Source organism: Elgaria multicarinata, chromosome 6, assembly GCF_023053635.1.
Source record: "Elgaria multicarinata webbii isolate HBS135686 ecotype San Diego chromosome 6, rElgMul1.1.pri, whole genome shotgun sequence".
Classification (NCBI taxonomy): Eukaryota; Metazoa; Chordata; class Lepidosauria; order Squamata; family Anguidae; genus Elgaria; species Elgaria multicarinata.
In genome coordinates this window covers 14,612,915-14,631,822 of record NC_086176.1, presented here as the reverse complement: position 1 = coordinate 14,631,822, position 18,908 = coordinate 14,612,915, and the positions used below count along the sequence as shown (strand labels likewise).

General features: G+C 44.2%; 2 protein-coding genes across 3 annotated transcripts in view; one reads left to right on the top strand and one right to left on the bottom strand.

The window, feature by feature from the left end:
* PAX5 (paired box 5) overlaps window positions 1-18,908 on the bottom strand; it is a 291,002-nt gene that overhangs the window by 260,388 nt on the left and 11,706 nt on the right. Inside the window, exons 1-2 of one of the 2 annotated variants that reach the window (XM_063129090.1) lie at window positions 9,058-9,130; window positions 1,389-1,554 (exon numbers count right to left, since the gene is read on the bottom strand). In XM_063129090.1, coding sequence (XP_062985160.1) covers window positions 1,389-1,554; window positions 9,058-9,100 — 209 coding nt within the window. In that variant the 5' untranslated portion in view covers window positions 9,101-9,130. Of the gene's footprint in view, window positions 1-1,388; window positions 1,555-9,057; window positions 9,131-18,908 lie in introns of those variants that run through there. The other variant, XM_063129089.1, reaches the window with a different exon arrangement.
* The window catches only part of GRHPR (glyoxylate and hydroxypyruvate reductase), a 272,841-nt gene continuing 264,148 nt past the window's right edge, over window positions 10,216-18,908 (top strand). Inside the window, exon 1 of the mRNA XM_063129091.1 lies at window positions 10,216-10,222. The gene's annotated coding sequence lies outside the window, so the exon portion shown is untranslated. The remainder of the gene's footprint in view (window positions 10,223-18,908) is intronic.

The window sequence follows — 18,908 nt, the reverse complement described above, 5'->3', positions numbered from 1 at the left end:
ATTTATATGCTGATAAAAAATATGTGTTAAAATGTTACGGTTCTTTCCTATGCATATTTACTCAGAAATAAATCCCACTGAATTCAATGGGTGAAAAGATGGAGGTTTTGGTTGCATTTATTTTGTAAGAATTCGTGATTAATTTAGAGTACAATCCCACGCATGGAAGTGTGCAGTCTAAAGTAATCACTAGTTCTTACAAAATAAATGCATCCAAAACCTTCACCTTTTCTAAGTTGTATAGATGGAAAAAGAACTAATAGAAAACAGAATAATCTATGCAGATTTTTCTAAAGATACTGGGGGATCCTGTGACACTCTAAAGACTAACAAATTTATTGTGGCATAAGTTTTCTGTATAGAGGAAAAAGTATCATGAAGATGATGGAAAGCAGGATAATAGATTAACAAACTCTGTTTTTGCAACATTTAACTGATCATTGTGATCTATCTTTCAATTTATATCGGTTTAATATATATGGACAGGTTATTTAAATGAAAATAAAGCTTGGAGAATCATATCACACTTGATACTCAAAAACACGATCACACTTGATACTCAAAAACACAATGTACCAAAGATCATATTGTTCTTTGGTCTAAGTCAAGTTGTCCTGTACATTCTGAAATAGCAGAAACTATCCTCTTTGTTTATGTATTTATTAAAAATATTCTAGTGTTGCTACATTCGCACCTCTCTACCATAAACAAATAGATAAATTTAGAAGTACAACATTTAAGGTTATTAATTACAGTACCCCTTATTTTCTACTTTCAGCGCATGAATAAAACTTCATTCAAATGCCTTGATTTTTACAATTGTCAGAAGAAACACTAAAGCAATAATACAATGTAGGGTTTAGTGCACTTTAAGTTCATTGATGTTGATACACTTAAACCTGGTGAAATACGTTTCTGTTGCATGTGTCCTGTACAATGATATTTTTAAATGCAAAAGCAGCATATTTCTTGGGCTACAATCATATACCCACTTACCTGGGAGCAAGCCCCATTGAAGCCAAGAGCTGACATCTATAGGATTGCACTGTTAGAAACTAAAAGGATTCTTTTAATTGAATAGTAATTTTCCATATTATTGCAGATGATTCACAGATTTGCTGTCTTATTTAGTAGGCAATGTATCAAACATGTAACCATAATCACAGGCTCCTTAAATTTATTTTCAAGAATATATCTATATAATATTTTCCTGCTTTGATTATGCAAATGTTGGCTATATATGAAATGCTTGTCATCATTGGGTTTCCTGCGAACAATTCTGTGTAGTCACCAGGTAAACTGTTTCTTATAGCAGACTCTTAAAACAGACAAATAGCATCTGATATTTTCTCTTTAAGAATCAAACTGATTCACTGATATCCTTTTACCTGCCAAGAATTTTGCTGACACAGCCATGACTGACTCGAAGTTGCCTGGAAATGTCGCAGGGTCTGACACCTTGATGGGCGAGTTCCACAATCCTTTGGCGAACTACGTCAGGGAGTGGTCGACCATTCACAAAAACACCCCCTAACTGATTCACTCCTCCATGTCCTGAAACATATGGGAGGAAAACAAAAACAAAAACAAGCAAAGAGAAAAAATACATTTTTGTGACTGTTTAGAAGATCCTTTCAGAAGGCCTGTTTCAGCTATGGATTCCCCTCTACCATTAAGCGCTGAACAAGTTCTTGACAAGGGTTTCAGCATTCTAAAACGCTGGCTATGGTTTATTTGCTGAGAGGAGGAGGAACAATGTTATTTACTGAAACCTAATTTGACATTGATAGCAATTTTACACTTGTGTAACTCTAATTATTTCAATAATTACCCAGGATTATGTGGCATAAGAATCAGGCCTCTGGTTTATAGAACCATCTCTCAAAAGTTATTTTTAAGCCAGCCCTGAAATCATCTGCCAATGCAAAATGATAAACGATGGCTATCTGATTTAAGAGGCTGAAATCCTCAATAAACTCACTTTTAGGTACCATTAAAATAACTGATATATGTTTCCATGTTAACATGTTTAGGGTCAGGGTGCCGTTCTAATTTTGTGGAGAAAATAAGGCCAAATTTAGCATATTTGATCAAAGATGGGATTTGCCAAAGGATTCACTTTTTCTTTTAAAATCAGTTTAATTATGAATATCTTATAGAAATATATGTCTATATATGTTAGATGGAGTGTTAGATGCAATAACTTCTGGTGCATAAAATTTACAAGAGCGTCTGAAAATATTAGGATCCCACAAAGACTGGTTTAGCTAGTCTTTGTATATTATTCTTTCTGTGTGTACCTTTTCACTCTTCTCTTTTAACAATATTTGTCTTGTATGGATGAGTGTACAACTAGATGAATAGAAGCTAACTGGGTAAAATCAATGAGTATGAAAAATAATGCCATGTAACTAAGTGTGAAAATATAATTAACCCCAAAATTATTAATCATGAAAACATTGCTAAAAAGGTGACAATGTTGAAAATAAATAATTACAGTAACTAACATTACTGGCAACAAGTGAGCAAAAGTAATATCTCTATTTACAGAAGGCCTGAACTGTACAGAATCTACTGGTGTTAAACTGCCTCTATATTAAACAAATCAGTTACAAATATGAACATTTTTTATTTAAATCCAATAATTTTATCCTTTGATAAACTGCTGTCAAGCTTTGCACATATCTTCTAAAACCATCAAAACATAAAACATACATTGAACCCACATAAACTAAGGTCAGTTTGAGTCAACAAGGAACAGTCTCTTACTGAATTTTTTTTATAAAAAAAGTATTTTTATATTTTAAAAAAGTATTTTTATTTCTTCCAGCTGAAGAGCTATGACTAAAAGGTGTTTTGCCCTGGTAATGAAGTTTGACAAGTTTTCTTTCTCCCCACCCCCTTCTCTGTAATTATGTGTTTGTATTTGTTTGAATAACTGAGGCCTTCATTTTGAACTTTAAATTGTTGTCTGGACCAGGAAGGAAGGAAGGAAGGAAGGGCTGTTTCAATTAACAAGTACAACTTAGTATGTTGAAGGAATACAGTTTTCAGCTATTATTTTTACCTATCCCCAACTCTGATATTAATATAAATGTTGTTTACTATGCTACCTACATAACTAAAAAAAACTCCAAGATTGCAAATTACTTTGTGAAATCAACATTAGACAAAGGGGCTGTATACTTTTAGGTGTTGGTGAGCTATACATTGGAATGTAATCCTTATTGATTTAAAATCCTAGTTAATGTTGCAGCAGGCTGGAAAGGGGTCTGATTTATCAGTACATTTGGTCAGTCATATATCCACTACTCTAGCAGCTATACTGTCTAGAGTTCTGGGTTCCTAGCTGAAACAGACAGACTGTTCAATGAAAATGAATCAGAGCTGAACTCAACAAAATTGAGCCTCCTGGACTACTTAAATAAGGGGAAAGAAGGAAACAGTATCACCACCTCCCCCCAAAACCAATAATATTACTGCCAAAAGATGATCAGTATTAAAATAATATTCTAATATAAGAATGATTAATATAAGAGGGGGAGCGAGAGATGGGGGGAAAGAATACATAACTTGTAAACAGTAGGGGGAATTCCTCACATCCTGAGACTACTAAGGCTAGGGAACACTTCAGTTCTAACAATGAAGACAATCCCTCCTGGATACCCTCACTCAAATATTCTAATAAAAGGCAGTAATAATTACAGTCCTACGCCAAGCTGGGTTGCTTAAATCCCATTGATATCAATGGGATTTAATCAGCCTAACCATTCACAGGGTTGGATCCCAAATAAACAGTCTATTAATATTCCATCTGTGTGAAGATTTAGGAGGGGGTGGGGTGAATATAACTTTTCCTGAATTAGACTTCGAATTTATATAGTGCTTGATCCTTTGGGGGGGGGGGAGTAAGGAAATAAACATAGGAACGCAACACTAGGCTAGTGAGCAAGATTATGTTTTAGGAAAACTAAAACACACACACACACACACACACACACACACACACTACAGACATACAAGGAGCAGCATGGTATTCTTTTCCCAGAAAGATGATTGTCCTACTTTCCACATCCACAGTAGCTTGGTTCCAAGCTGAAAGCACTTTGGTTTTGATCCAGCACGAAAAGAGAAGGAAGTATTCCACTCCAACGCAGTCTGGTCTAGAGAGAATACCGAGAAAACGACCCTCACCTTCCTAGGATGGTGTGGGCTGCTGTTAATTCTGACGGACCTGTGTTCGCCTTCTCCTCTATGGTGGGCTGGACTTTCAGTTGCTCTGGGGCATTAAAATATAATGTGCAAGCACTGCTAAAGAAGCCACACTCAAGTCCTTCCGGAGTCTCCTGCTGGCAGTTAAAGGGGATTCCGGATTTATGCGTTCGTCTTTCTGGCTGGAGAAATTTATGGGATGGAAAAGAAATAACTAGTTCAAATGAAAAGAAAATAATCCATCCGTGGGGATGCTCCGGCGTATGCCTTCTCTATTATCAGACAAAAATTCTCCATTAACAGAAGCTCTCTGCGTTTTAATTTAAGGGGGGGAAACATAAAGGATGGGAGAAAGTGCTTGAAAAAGAATAGGTAAGGTTTTTTTCATTGTTTCAAGGACCAGCCACGCACATTAAACAGAGGGCAAGAAAGAACACGGGATCCAAAAAGGTCAGGTGGTTCATTCTCCTGGAGCAAATCATCCCAACTCCATCCGATATCACTCGTTGTTCGGTCCCAATATAAGGTTGGTGATCTTCCTGGGACAACTACTCTGTCCCAGGGAAGCCAGGTTGCAGGTTGATTTAGTAAAGCTAGGAAAGCTAATTTCCACTGTAGAATTCGCCACTCGAAAAACTTCCATAAAGAAGCTGTGTGTGTCTGTTTGCCTGCCTGCCTGTGCCTGAGTCCTAATAACTCTACAGCTGATACGGTGTGCCAGAGTCGGAGGTTTCCCGTTTTCTACAAACGTGCATACATGTAACCTATATTGTAGATCTCCAGAAGAGCCACATATGGCTTAAATGTAAGCATATATTGGGATATTGTGAATGCATCTCTGAGCTAAATAACTATTGATTGATTGATCATATTTTCATTCCATGGTTCCTCAAATGATTAGACAGACAGATAGAATCTCCAAACCAGTAGGAAAAGATTAGTATATATGCATTAAAAGGGCCAGCCGTTCTTAAGCAAAAAAATCTGCTCGGATATAAAGTTTTAAGAGTTTGATGTATCAGAAATTCTGGTGCTTTTACTATGAAGCAAGAGCAAGGAAATACTAGAGGAATATTTGTTGGTGGGGGAGTCACTCGCATACATTGGATGAAAAGTCACCAGCAGTCTATAAAAATAAATATCTGGTACAGTATATTTCAAGATGTGACTTATTTTTAAAAAGTAAGGTCAAGCAGACAGGAGGCCTGTGTGGTGCCCCTTTGAAATTCCCCTCCATCCTCCTTGGCTATTCACGTGATTTTATTCTGTCATGTCCATGTCTTGACTCTCTTCGGCCATGTCTAGTCCGGTTTAAAGGGGAATCTTTTGCAATTTTAGGCTCACAGTCGCATGTAGCGTCTCACCCTTTCATCCTCAGAGGTCTCCCTGACATAAAAATGATCAGCTGACTCAGCACTTTAAAAATAAAAAAATAAGCCCCGAGTTATTTCTTCCTTCAGCTGTCAGCTTCCCATGCGCTCCAGTATTACAAAATTACAGCTATCCACTAGTCTAGGAAGAACTAGGCTTATATATCGCAGATGAGGAAAGCCAGGGTATGGTAAACACTGGAGCAACTGAGATTTTAACTTGGAGACTCAATCTTTCATAGATTGAACCGACCATCGCGGGGTGAGTCAGCTGGAAAGAGAGAGCAGCAGCCAAAACGGCTTTCCTTCAGTCTCCGAAATCTTAACTCTTTTCCAATACACCTTTAACGTCAACAAATCATTGAAGTCAGGAACAAATGGCCAAAGAGTGTGTTAAAAGAGTAAAACTTTATGGAAGGAAGAGGTAGCCAAGAGGAAAGTTTTTCCTTAGTATGATGGATGGTGGTCCTTGAAAGATTGTCCAGTTTAATATCCTCTTTTAGTAGTAAGGGAAATATCTCTTTTCCATTCTGTCCAGCTCTGTCATGCCGGGTCGATTCAAGCTAATTCCTCAAGTAACTTGAGTATGCAAAACATGCAATTAAATCCCGGACTATTAACTAGCTTCACCTATATAGAAAATGTTCATCATGAATGGTAAGTAAAGATGCAAACTATTATAACAGAAACGATACATAAAGGCAGGCAAACAGACATGTTCTCACTCCGTCCTTTCTGGTTTTGTTCCCACCTGCAAAGGTCTACTTTTGCTCGTACCATGGTGCTACTGCACTGGGGCACGAGGCATTATAGTTTTCTCCTGCCTGTATGTTTTGTCATTTCTGATGGTTAAGGAGAAAACGTGTGTTTGCTTTTCCCTGGGAACAAAACATGCACCGAGGCTGCTGTATAAAGACCTCCATATTCACTCTGTCCAGGAACTAACCGATTTGTCCGAAGGTGATATAGGTGGCTTTTGCAGACTTTTTCGTGTTTTGGGGAGCCCTTTTCGTTTTTCTCTTTACAGAGAAAAACTCCCGTTCCTGCCCTCGTTTAAGAGACTGTGTTCATCTAGGTCCAGATCAAAAGTGTTGCTTTGGTTTAGGAGTGAATCTAAGAACAGATGCATATGAAATAGATGAATATAATATAGACTTCTAAGGCTGTGCCTGGTTTAGAAAGTCGGGGGGGGGAGTTAAGAGTGGACGCGGCGGGGGTGGGGGAACTGATTTATTTTCCTTATAAATCAGAGCCTCTTACAAAACAAAATATGTTTCTTGGTAGGGGACGCAGTGGCATGAATGCACAGTTAAGATATTCACCTCATTCCCACCCCCTGCCCTGCCACTTTGGGAAGGAAAGACAACAACTGGTTCTCTTTCTGGCACAGTTTTAAATAACATGATCATGAAGGAAGTGTGTGTGAGAGAGAGTGTGTGTGTGGCAGGGGGGTGGTGGGGGGAAATCAGGCTGGATGTCCTGCCCCTTTTCTCGTGTCTGTTTTTGTTGTTCTTAAATTCTTGAAGAAGATATCGATTTATCATTATTTAGGTTAATGGAGGAAGCCCCATGTCCCTTGGTAGCTTTCCCCGCACATGGTCTCTCTTCAAATTAGCACAAAGGCAACTCAAGGAAGGGGAGGGATGAAGAGGACACTCCTTTTGATGTTCATTTTTAAAACCTCTTTCCTCTGTCACAAGGGTCTGCATATACACCCCAGTCGTCTAATATAGTAGTCTCAGTTTTTACACAAACGCACACACACACACACGTTTTTAGATAATTTGTCATTCTTCCCCCCCCCCCCCCCCAAGTACGTGAATTTTCTCTCTACGAGAATTATCTTATATACTTCCTGGCAATTTTACAATCTGATTTCTTCATGTTGTGCCTATTGTGTGTCCAATGATGTAGTATGAAATTGTTTTATAGAGAAAAATGGATGGATGGATAAATAGATAGATAGATTAGATAGATCGCATAGACTTTTATTTAGAAAAGAAAATCCGTCTTGGCTAAAAGGCTGCTGTGCATAAGGGAAATGCGATTAGTTCTACCCTATATTTCCTTGAAATCTCTGGATCTAATCCGGCGTTTAACTCACCGTGAGAGAAGATGTCATTTCACATAACATTGTGTTAATGGATAAATCTCCTCCAACCCTCTCAAGCACAACAAATCTCAAGCAAACATATTACACACGACCTGCTAACTTAAACAGTCAAGTTGCAACATTCAAGGCCCTTTTAAGCATTCTGTCTTATTCAGTCTTCACTGGTAGTTTAACCAATTTGTCTTTTTTTAAAATATTATTTTGAGAAGAAAATCACCTCTTATATTTAAAAACTGTGGAACGCTTTTCTTTCTAAAACACATGTTAAGGAAACATTAGCAACAGCATTCCACAGATTAAACTTCTTTTCCATTTTCTGGAGAAAAGGGAAGAACTTTCCAAAATACCCCAGAGATTCTTTAGAGAGGCATTAAAATAAGCTGGATGGCTGTTGTTGTTGTTACTAAGGTACCCACCCACTGCAATCCATAAATAAAAAATAAAAAGTCAAGAAAGGCCACCCCAAACTTTGTGAGGGAGAGAGAGACAGACACACACTAAATAAGGCTGGATGGAAGGTAAGAACAGGCAAGCCATAGGTAAAAGAGAAGAATGAATACGACATGTGGAGAAAGCTTGTATGGTGTTTTTTTTTAAGTAGTGTTAACCAGGTTGCTATGCAAAAGCAAGTAGATTTAAAATACATGAGACCTACCTAAGAGTAAATCCATTTATGATGGGGGTGCCTGTAACATTAGTGAGTACTCTTTTGGTCTTGCCCTGAATTTCTTTTCCTGCTCTAATAGCAATTAATCTGTGTTGGAGACACTTAAGACTATGCCTTCTAAGAATCTTCTAAAGATTATGTTGTTGTTGTTGTTGTTGTTGTTGTTATTATTATTATTATTATTATTTAATATAAGCACAATCCAGTCTAAGTGAACCAGTTTAAGTCCCATAGTGGGGAAGGAGGAGTTAAGGACATGTTTTCAGCCGTTCCATTGAAATCAATTAAACTTCAAAAGGCTTAACTTTGGCTGGATCGTGTCCTAAACAATGTTGCATTACAAAAAGGGCAAGATTTTCATGCCTACACATTCTTGCCCAGTGAGTGTGTGTATGTGTCTTTAACTCCTCCAAAACAGCAGGGGAAAACAACTGGACATAGGAATGGCGGTGACCGAAGGGAGCTGTGAGCGGCGGGTATCCATCGCTCGCTCCCTCCTCCAGGCCGCTCTGCCTCCCTAGCGATGCCCGAAGGCATCTCCGCTGCTACAGCAGTCTTTCCGCCCGCCCGCCCCGCATTTCCCAATTGAATAAATAAGCACTAATTCCGCACTACTTTGTGAGCGGGGCAACGGCAGGGTGGCCAGCTCGATCCTTAAATGCGAGAGAGAAATTGAACCAGCCGCCTCTACTTACTATGCATCGCTGCAAACGGGTCGTGCTTACAGTGTATTTCCATCTGGGCTGGCGATCCACGCAGCTCGAGGCAAGCTGAGGCGGGTTTTGCTTTTTGTTTTGTTTTGTTCTCAGATCAGGTTAAACTAAAACTCCCTGGGATCACTTTTGTTTCTGGGGGAAGAGGGTGATTTGTTTCTGAGCGGACGGGTCAAGTGTTGCTTGTAATAATTTCGTTTTAAAAATAATAATAAAAAGCCGCACCACTGTGTGGCTTAAAAGGCAAGATCTCACTCCAAGCCAAAGATTAGAACAACAGAAATCCTCGGAGAAGTTAATCCTTTCCGATGGAAGGGGCTTGGGGGGACTCGGGCACTCTGGATGCCTCCGCCGTCGCTGCTGCTTCTCTGGAATCGCCCCCCCCCCCTTCCCCCTTCCAGGCTCGACCGTCTCCTGCTGCAAAAGGTTGGCTCCGATGAGTATCTCAGTTTGGCGGCTGGCGGCGCCTTTATTTTCCCCACCTCCGGGAGGAAAAGGCCATGAATCCGGTCCAACGGGGTGGGGGGGGAGAGAAAGCGCCTCCGCCCGGCTAGCTGAGCCCAGCGCTCCTCGAAGTAGGAGGTCGTCCGAAGTGGAGAAAGCGAGGCGGGCAGGCACGGATCACCTGCACATATTCCAAAGCTTGATCCACGGGGCTACTTTTCCGCCTGCATCTTCTTTCTTCCTTTCTTGGGGGAAGGCTCTGACGAAGGCAAGGGCTACTACCTAGGGGCGAGGGAAGTGCCCTCGGTCAGTCTTTTGTCTGAGGCGAGGCGGTGCGCTGGCCGCGAGGGTGTCCCCCTTCCTCCTCCTCCTCCTCCTCCTCTTCTTCCCCAGCCCCGCTCGCACTCCAGGCTGGAGGTCTCAACTAGGCTGCACCTCCAAGAGGGGTGTCGGAAATGGCCTCTTTCCCAGAGAAGAAACGCAGGCTGTGGACAGGTGTCTCCCACCCCCCGGGTGGGTGTCCCGAGTCCTGAGGAGAAAGAGGGAGAGGCGTCGAGCGAAGCAGGTCCGTTTCTCCCCTTCCCCTTGGCTGGTTCCAGGGCAGGCGCGAGAACCTCCGTCGCCCTCAGAGCCGCGGCAGCAGAAGTTGGCGGGAAGTTGCGTTTGGAGAGCCGCCAAAGGCGGTGAGGAGAAAGCGGCGGCGGCGGCAGCAGCAGCAGCAGCACGAGCCTGCCAGCGGCATCCCCGCCGCGCCAGAGAGAGCGGAGGAGGGAGGGAGAGGCGTGTTTTGCTTGTGGCGCGCGCCACGCTTTCCACCTCACGCGCTCTTCCGCGCGCGCTGAAAGTTTGCCCGGCTCCTCCGGCGGCTGGCGCTGCGCTCCCACGGCCAAGCGCGCGCGCGCGCCTGCCTGCCTGGGGATGCGAGGGAGCTCCCTCCCCAAACGCAAGGAGAGCCGTCTGGCAGGCAAGGCAGGCAGGCAGGCGGCCGGTCCTGCTTGTGTGCGTGTGTGCGCGTGTGTGCGCGCGTGAGTGAGTGTGTCTCCACCTGGCCAGCTCCCGCGTGAGGGAGGGCGCGAGCCGAGTCCCCACCCCCACCCCTACGCGCGCTCACATAAGCGCGCGCGCACACACACACACACACACACACACCTGGCGCTCAAGGTCCAGGCGCCTGCAGAATCTCTCCTCAGCCCTTCGGAGCGTTGGCTGGCGACTGACGGGCGGCTGGCTCCGGCTCTCCCGCGGCCTCGGCCGCCGTCACCGTCTGCGGGTCGTCATTGCGCCTCCTCCATAGCGGAGAAATGCGCTTCCCATGACCAGCTTTCAGGACCCCGCTTCATGTGGACAGCGGCTGCGGGGGGCTTCAGCCTCTGGGAGCAGGAAGGGGGCGGGGGGGTGCAGCGCTGCCGGCCGCCGCCGCCGGCTTGGCCCGTCACTCAGCTCCTCGGCCTCCAATCAGAAAAGTAAAGTTACGGCCCCGCGCGCATTGGCTGCGGGGCTTGGGGAGTTCCGGCGGGGGGGGGAGAGTGGAGGGGGCGGCACCTGATTAGCCAGCGGCGGAGCAATCAGCGAGGGCGGCGGGCGGAGCCCAGCGGGTGGGGAGAATTCATTGACAAACTAGAGGGGACGGCGGCGTGTATGTGTGCGTATGCGCGCGCGCGCGCGCACCAAGCCCCTGTTGGTATGTAAAAAAAATCAGAGGGCCGATTGTGTGTGTGTGTGTGTGTGTGAGAGAGAGAGAGAGAGAGAGAGCGCATTGTGTAGCAGTTAATAAAGCCAATTACATCCCGACTCTATGCAAAACCATGAGGGCTTACTCCAAAGTAAGTACCCTTAGGGTTGCAACTACGGAGCCTGATCCTATGTATGTTTACTCAGAAGTAAGTCCCGCTGAATATAATAAAGGACTTACACCCAAAGATTGCAATCGGAAGCCTCTAGGCTATTACGCGCGTGCACGCGAGCGAGCGCACACACACTTTTCTGTTTCCCGCCCCCCCCCCAGCAAAAGTGAGAGTGAAGTGTAGGAATCATTCCAGGGAAGTAGGGAGCGCGAGGCAGCGCATTGTTTGTGTTGCATTTCTAAGCCGGGAAGGGCTTGAACTTGGTGATGCGAAAGTCTCCAATCGCACCGTGGAGAAGTGGGGGAGAAAGGAGGCCCGGGCGTCTCATTTGTCCCTGTCCTTCCTGTCCCGATGTTGCCTTTTGAACAATGAAACCCTTTCCCGCCTCGGACAGCCCCTCCCGCCCCCTCCAACTTCGAAGGCTTCCGTTTCCTGGTAGGTGTGAAAATGTGTGCATAAGGGAGTGTAAGGTCTGGTACACACCGGCATGTTCATTATTTGCTGACTGCACCGTCAAGTGATGACTTCCACGAAGGGAAGGGCCTATCACAGATTCATCACCGCAAATGGGACTTTCGTTTTCCCTGTCCCCGTAAACACGCTGCTTTTCAAGGAGTCTGGCTACGCCTCGGGCGGCCAGTCATCCAGTGCAGAGTAACCGTGTGTGAGATGGACGGGCATTGCATGTGTGAACCAGGCCTTCGAATGTGTCCCTCTGCTTGCTGGTTGCGCTGGCACGTGCGCATAAGGATGTGTTCTGGGGGGGGGGGGGATATCACGGCCCCTGTTAGGCTGTGGGTCTCTGCCTGCAACCCTATGTGCAGTGTGGAACTTACTCCTAAGTAAAGATGGATAAGGATTTGCGCTACGTGTTAACTGCGAGTGAGACAAAGATGTAGGTATGTGCAGGTGTGTTTAAGAGACAGAAGAAGACCGAGGGAGTTGGCGGGCGTGCTTATATTATTATTATTATTATTATTATTATTATTATTATTATTATTATTATTATTTTGTGGGGGGGGTTATATGTGCCTTTGCAAGTTTTGTGTTGCACGTTTCTTCAGCTGGGAGATGGAGAGCTTGAGCCAAGCGTCCAAACGCCTCTGCCGGCCTCGGCCTTGTTTTCCTTCGGTTCCCATAGAGAGAGGGGGCTTGGGGACGTCCCCCCCCCCCCGAGCCGAGGAGAATGGCGTGGGTTGTGTGGGGAGGAGCTGGGGCGCGGGCGCTCTGCGGCAGGGCCTTGTTGCCTTTCATCAGAGGTTAGGAAAGTTCCTTGTCTTTTCAGGGATGGCCTTGGGTTCGCCTGGAGCCGCCGCCGCCGCCCGTCATTCATTCCAAGCGCGTCCCGTTCCATTTCTCCACCTGCCAAGTCCGACCTCATCGATTTTGCCATTGAACTCTCATCAAGCTGCCGGGGGAAGCCCGTCTCGCAAGCGGCCTCAAGACTGCCCTAGCCACTGATGCGGGGTGGGTGGGTGTGTATGGTGTGGGTGTGCCCGCGGGGCGCGCGCGGAGAGGCGACGGTCTGCTCGCCCAAGGCCCAGCGAAGGGCCCCCGGAACAATTATTTGGAACCATCCTTAGTGTTCCGGTCCTGAACTTTTACCTTTCCAGTGTCGTAAAAAGGAGTTGATTCACACTTTTTACGCTCTGCATTTTAGTAGAAAACTAATAAGATTGAGAGAAAGAGAGACAGAGAGAGATGCAGGCTTTATTTTTTTAAATCCTATAACGGTTTTGTTTTTAAAACTCACTGATTTAAAAAAAAATCAGAGAACGGTACTGCTTTTATAGAGCGGGCCTCAAAATGAGAGAAGCGAGATAAGGATCGTTAAATAGAAGAAGAAGCCGCTTACTCGCTGCCTCTTCTTGGCTCTAGAAACACCATGACACGAAGCACAAAACCGACAGCTTTTATTAAATGTGTAGCTACTACGAGATATATATTTCTTATGCAGGACGAAGCTATGCTCTTTGTCATTGTACTTTTAAAAACAAATATAAAATGCCACGTGTAAAGGCGTGTAAAGACACATAGGTGTACTTATGTGTTTGCACAGTAGAGAATAATGTACAACCCTGTGGATATATAGGTAACTAAAGCAACAATCCTAAGCATGGTTACCTATGCTAGAGGTAAGTCTCACTGAAAACCAAGGGGAATTACTTCTACCTGAGCTCCAGTGAAATTAATGAGACTTACTTCCAAGTACATGTGTTTCAGAATGAAGTACAGAAATATGTAGACTTCCATGTTATAAAAGTGTATGATTTTATGTTGGATATGCGTGAACACAAATTTAGAATCAAATATGTTTTACTCTGCTATAATTAAAATGTTTCCTCTGATATATTTGCATCTTATGTATTATGGTACACATGACGGTAATACACAGAGACAAACATTGATCATATGACTCCGTGTGTCATATGACACATTCCTGCCTATTATAACCTTCATGTATTTTTCATATCCATCTATATGTGAATATGGTTATGAGTCTTGTATAATTGCAATGTCGTATTTTTTCTGAGTTCACATATTATGCACACACTGTACAGGCACAGAATGACAGAACTGTGCATGTATATAAGCATTCACACAGAGATGTTAAATAGTTTTGTATTTAGGCACATTTGCACCTAGTTAACAGTGTTACGTGGTTAGCTGAATACATCATTGCACTCATATGTACAGGATATGTACTTGCTGGCTCAGGTCAATTCCAAATATCCAATTCCAAATACCCATTCAGCAAATAATTACTAAGGTATTATTCTTAAAGACAATACAATGCAATCCACATCCCACTGAAGTCAAAAGTAAAACCTTCATTGATTCTAACAAAGATTCAAACAGAGAATGACCAGTGGTGCTTTCATCCTCCTTGATTTGAAGTACTTTTTTAACACACACATACACACACACATACACACACACACCCCCTCCAAGGATGAACATGTTTCTCCAGTACCTGCTAGGCTGTGGTGGTTTCAGAAAGACTTGCCCCTCAGCAAAGAGTCACTGGCTGAATTTCTAGGCCTGTCTGTCTGAACATAGAGTTAGTTCCAAAGCATCTGTTCAGAATTTGGCTTGACAAATCTCCTAAATGTATATAGTCTGTGACAAATCGTAAGCCAGCCACGTGCACATTGCAAAGATAAGATGCAAGCGAAAGGGGTCACTCGTAGGGATCAAAAATCGCTAGAAATATGGCGAGCATTCTGTTTACAGGTTCCCCTCTACCTATGTTGGGTGCTATGTGCTATACGACATTCTTGGTTTAAATAGTTGATGCCATGTTGTCTCATGGAGATTGTATGGAAAGCTGTACTGCTTTGCTCCGTTTCCTCAAGCAGGTTTAAAAATGGGCTTCAATTTAGGGGAAGGCCACAACAAAAGAACGTGAGGTTGTGACAGAACGTGACACTCTGAATTAAGAGAATATGACGCGCAGCCCCAAGACGAGTTCCGCACTATGGCTAGCCAGGGAGATATGCCCCCCACTCACCCCCTTGTTCCTAGTCCATAAGGATGGGCGCCAGCCCCCGATTGCTCCTGCGCCAAGAGCCTGGCTAGCTAGGAGGATGTTCAGGGCAGCGCAGCTTTGCGTGTGTTGTATCAGGTCAGGGTGCTCCACGGGCGGGCCAGGCTCTTGGGAAAAAGCCCCTCCTGGGCTTTGATAAGAGCGGGCCACGTTCCCGGCCGTTCAAGAAGTCGCCTCCTTTCCAGAATGGTTATTCATCGAACAGGATTAATCGCCTCCGCGGGGCTTGCTAAGGGGAGGAATCGACCCTTCGGCCGGGCGTCAAGCTGCGATCCTATGCGCGCCCTGATCGGGAAGTAAACATCGCGGAAATGATGGCGTCGACTAGTTCTAGGGAAATGTTGCAGGGCCCATGGCACAGGAAGCCCGTCCTGCACGGGGAGAAGGACTGGGTAGAAAGCCGGAACTGGCTTATCTAGACAGCTGATCGTCCTCTGGCGAGACTTCACAGGTGTGCGTATGAGACTCAGTGGAAATGAACCCCAAACGATCCCGTCTCTTCTCTTTCCTCCCCCCTCCCTCACCCCCCCCTCTGTTTCTGATGGCAATCCGTCCCCATGAATGGTCAGATGAATAAGAGCCAGTCTGCAAAGAATACGGAATTAGATGGCGGACAAGTAGGCCGCGGGGTCCCACCGGGTTCCTAGAGTGTGCCTAGGACTGCAGCTTGAGATGGTAGAAGCCTGGCACTCTCCAGCCTGCAAGTTGTGGGGGGGCTGCTGTTTTGAACGCTCCCCCCATGGTGTATCAACAACAATAACAACAACTCCCTGCATGTACCAAGCACGCAGGTGGGAGAGAACGGGTTAGCATAGCCCTCCGGATTCAGGGAGCTTTTTATTTGGGATGGGTGGGTTTCAAGAATATGGCACACCTCGCTGGCAGTTCGAAGTCCGAGTAACATTCCATACCTATGATGGCGATGCCCCCCTTCCCCTTAGCTCTATTGACATGCAGGGGCAGAACAGCTTAAATCCCAGTTATTCTGGTTAAGGGGGCTGCGCTCCTGCCCCTAAGCATTGCCAGTAATCTGCCTTCCAACCTTTATGCTGCGAAAGGTCTATGGCATAGATTCTATGTGTTGGGAAGGTGGTGGTGGGGTGTTTGTGTGCGTGTGTGCGAGTTTCATGGATGGCTTTACAGCCCTTAAAGCAATTCTTGCTTATTTGTTTTGGATTGATGTTCATGGAGGAGGGGAATTGGCAGGACCGGAGTTTTGCACAGCCAAGGTTGGAAATGGTGAGGCTGGTGTTCTGAGTGTTTGCTTTCCGTTACATTTTGCAGAGTACATTTTTCTCCAGAGAAATACAAGCCAACCTCTTCTAACTTTAGGCCGATTCCTGGGTGGGCGTTGTCTCTGAGTAAGGAGGAACTCCATGTCTGGTTTTAGTGGTGCTGGCAGAATTCTTTTTGGGGGAGGAGGATTTAAAATTCATAGGAACACACCCACCCACACCCACCAGAAACTATGTATTTTATTAACTTTTGTGCTGGCTGTAGGTAAAGCTAAAGAATAAATACAGGTAATATAAAGTACAGAGAGAGCAATTGCTCCCCCTATCTAAATACTCCCCCAATAGTGTTTATCCATATACTTTTTCCCCCACACTAGCTTCCACCAATTACTATTTGATCTTATTTGTATTCATTGGGTAAATCCATAGGTACTACTTAGGGAGGCACACATATCTCACTTCGAATTTCCGGCTACCAGTACATATGGTTTACGCCTCTGAAGCCCTTACATTTCTGGTCAACTAACTCACTGTCTTTATTATGGCTGTAAAGAATTAAATGGGTCTATGTCATAGAAGAGGCTACCAAAGCCACAAACCCCTGGACCAACAAAAAAAGGTGGTGGTGATAACTGATAATATTGCATTATAGTTATTTTGATGTGTTTAAAAAGTGACTGCCAAAAAAATGACCACGGGTGTTTGCAATTTCCAGCGCAGCTGTCTATTCGGAAGTAAGCCCCAGTGTGTTCCAGGGGGTTTAGTTCTGAGTAGAGATGATAGGATTGTGCTTGAAACCTTGAGATGGCACAGCAAGTTTAGGGGGGCTGAAAACAAAAGGATTGGGGGGCCTGGTCAAAAGGCCTGCTTTTATATAAAATGCCAAAAAAAAGTGTTTTAAGCGTACTGTAGTGTGGTTATTTTTATGATTCATATTAACACATATTAGTATATATGAGTTCATATTTGGTCTCTCTGAAATGCTGCTCCTGGCTGTGAATCTGGTCTCCCTCCCATCTCTCTCCCTCTCTTCCTGTTTCGCTCTCATACCCACACCCACACACAGAGAATGGAATTTGAAAGGACATCTCTAGTTAAATCTAAAACTCAGAGGAGCATGCGTTTCCGAGTGTGATCTTTCAGCTCCATAGTAACCACAAACCTCATTTGTCAAGGACCTTTGAGATGAGAGACCCACTACTAGAGCAAGACGCTGTAGGCCTCTTTCCCTTGCAACAACACTTCTCTGACTGCCCTATCCACACAAGCCATTCAAACAGTGCTCTTAACTTAAGTTCAAGTGAGTTGTTTTTGTTTTTATGAGCATGCTTTACAACTTGGGTTGTGAATTTTCAGCACATTCATTTGTGAGGAACAATAGGTGGGAAAGCAAGAAACGAAACAGCATAAAGATTTTTCAGGGTGCTGCAAAAACCAATATCTGGATTTGCCTTCCTTCCTTCCCCTCTCCCTTTCCTGGTTCAGCAGTCTTTGAAGATGGTATCCTTTTGTATTGAGCTTGGACATTTTCTTCCGGTCATTGATGGACTCTCTCTCTCTATGCATATGCTCTCACCAGCGCCCTTGCAAGCCATCTTATTTTGTGACGCACACACGCGCGCGCGCACACACACACACACACACACACACATCAAAGCCTTGTTGGAAGACACAAATCATCACTGTACTCAGTTCTAACACTTGCCTCTTCTCCACACACACACACACACCACCACCGCCATCACCAATAGAACAATGTTGGCATTGTTTGTCCAGAGTGGAAGATACTACTGAACATATTTTTGACAGTGCTGCTTATTTCTGTATACAAAGCTAGGCCCCCTTCCTCTTATATGGACCATCCAATTTCACTCCTAGTTTTGGAGAAATGGCCTGTGTCATGTGTAACAAAAGCCAACACCATCCTTAGGTGCTAGGAAGTATCCATTTCCTGATATTACAGAAGCTGCACCTTTCCTTCGTAAGCAAAGGGAATCATTTTTGAACGGACTGACTTCTATTGCATTAGGCTGCCATCTGCAATACCGTTGAACAAGAGCCCGTTGGATTGAACTCCATGAAAGCCAATTTTGTGGTCCTCAACGCAATCCTTTCTGAAGGCCAGTTTTTACATATTGTACATCAACAACCCCCAGCTTGCAATGGGGTGTAAAATCAACAGGAAGCCTAATGCGCTGACCAGATGCGAAAGAGGCCATGCAAGCTACACTTTCTTTCTTTGTTTGTTTTATAATTATTACATTTTCCCCACCTTTCTTCCATATCCCACCTTTCTTCAAGGTAGCTACATGGGATTCCCAGATAGTCTCTCCTCCAAGCATTGACTAAACCCAGACCTGCTTAGCTTCAGCAAGGTGGCTGCCTCCATGTTTTCAGGCCATGTCCTGGGATCACTTGCCAACATTCCCTCTTCTACACAGCTATCATAGGTGCAGGAGTCTTGTCCTCTTTTGCATTTGGCCACCCTATAGATTGCATGATACACACAGGTTTCAACACACATCTGTTCATTGCATTCACATTTTATGTTTTAGGTATATATACTTGCACAAAAAACAGGTGTTGGCCTTAACCATAAACAGTATACTGGAAAACCAAAGAGATTAAGGTGAGAGATTTCAGTAAAATTTTATAGTAAAATAAGATGAAATAAACAATCAAGACTATAGAGCACTTACAATATGCAATACATTACATATTTTAAAATACAGTTAAAAAGTGCTTCACTAGCTTGATTGGCTT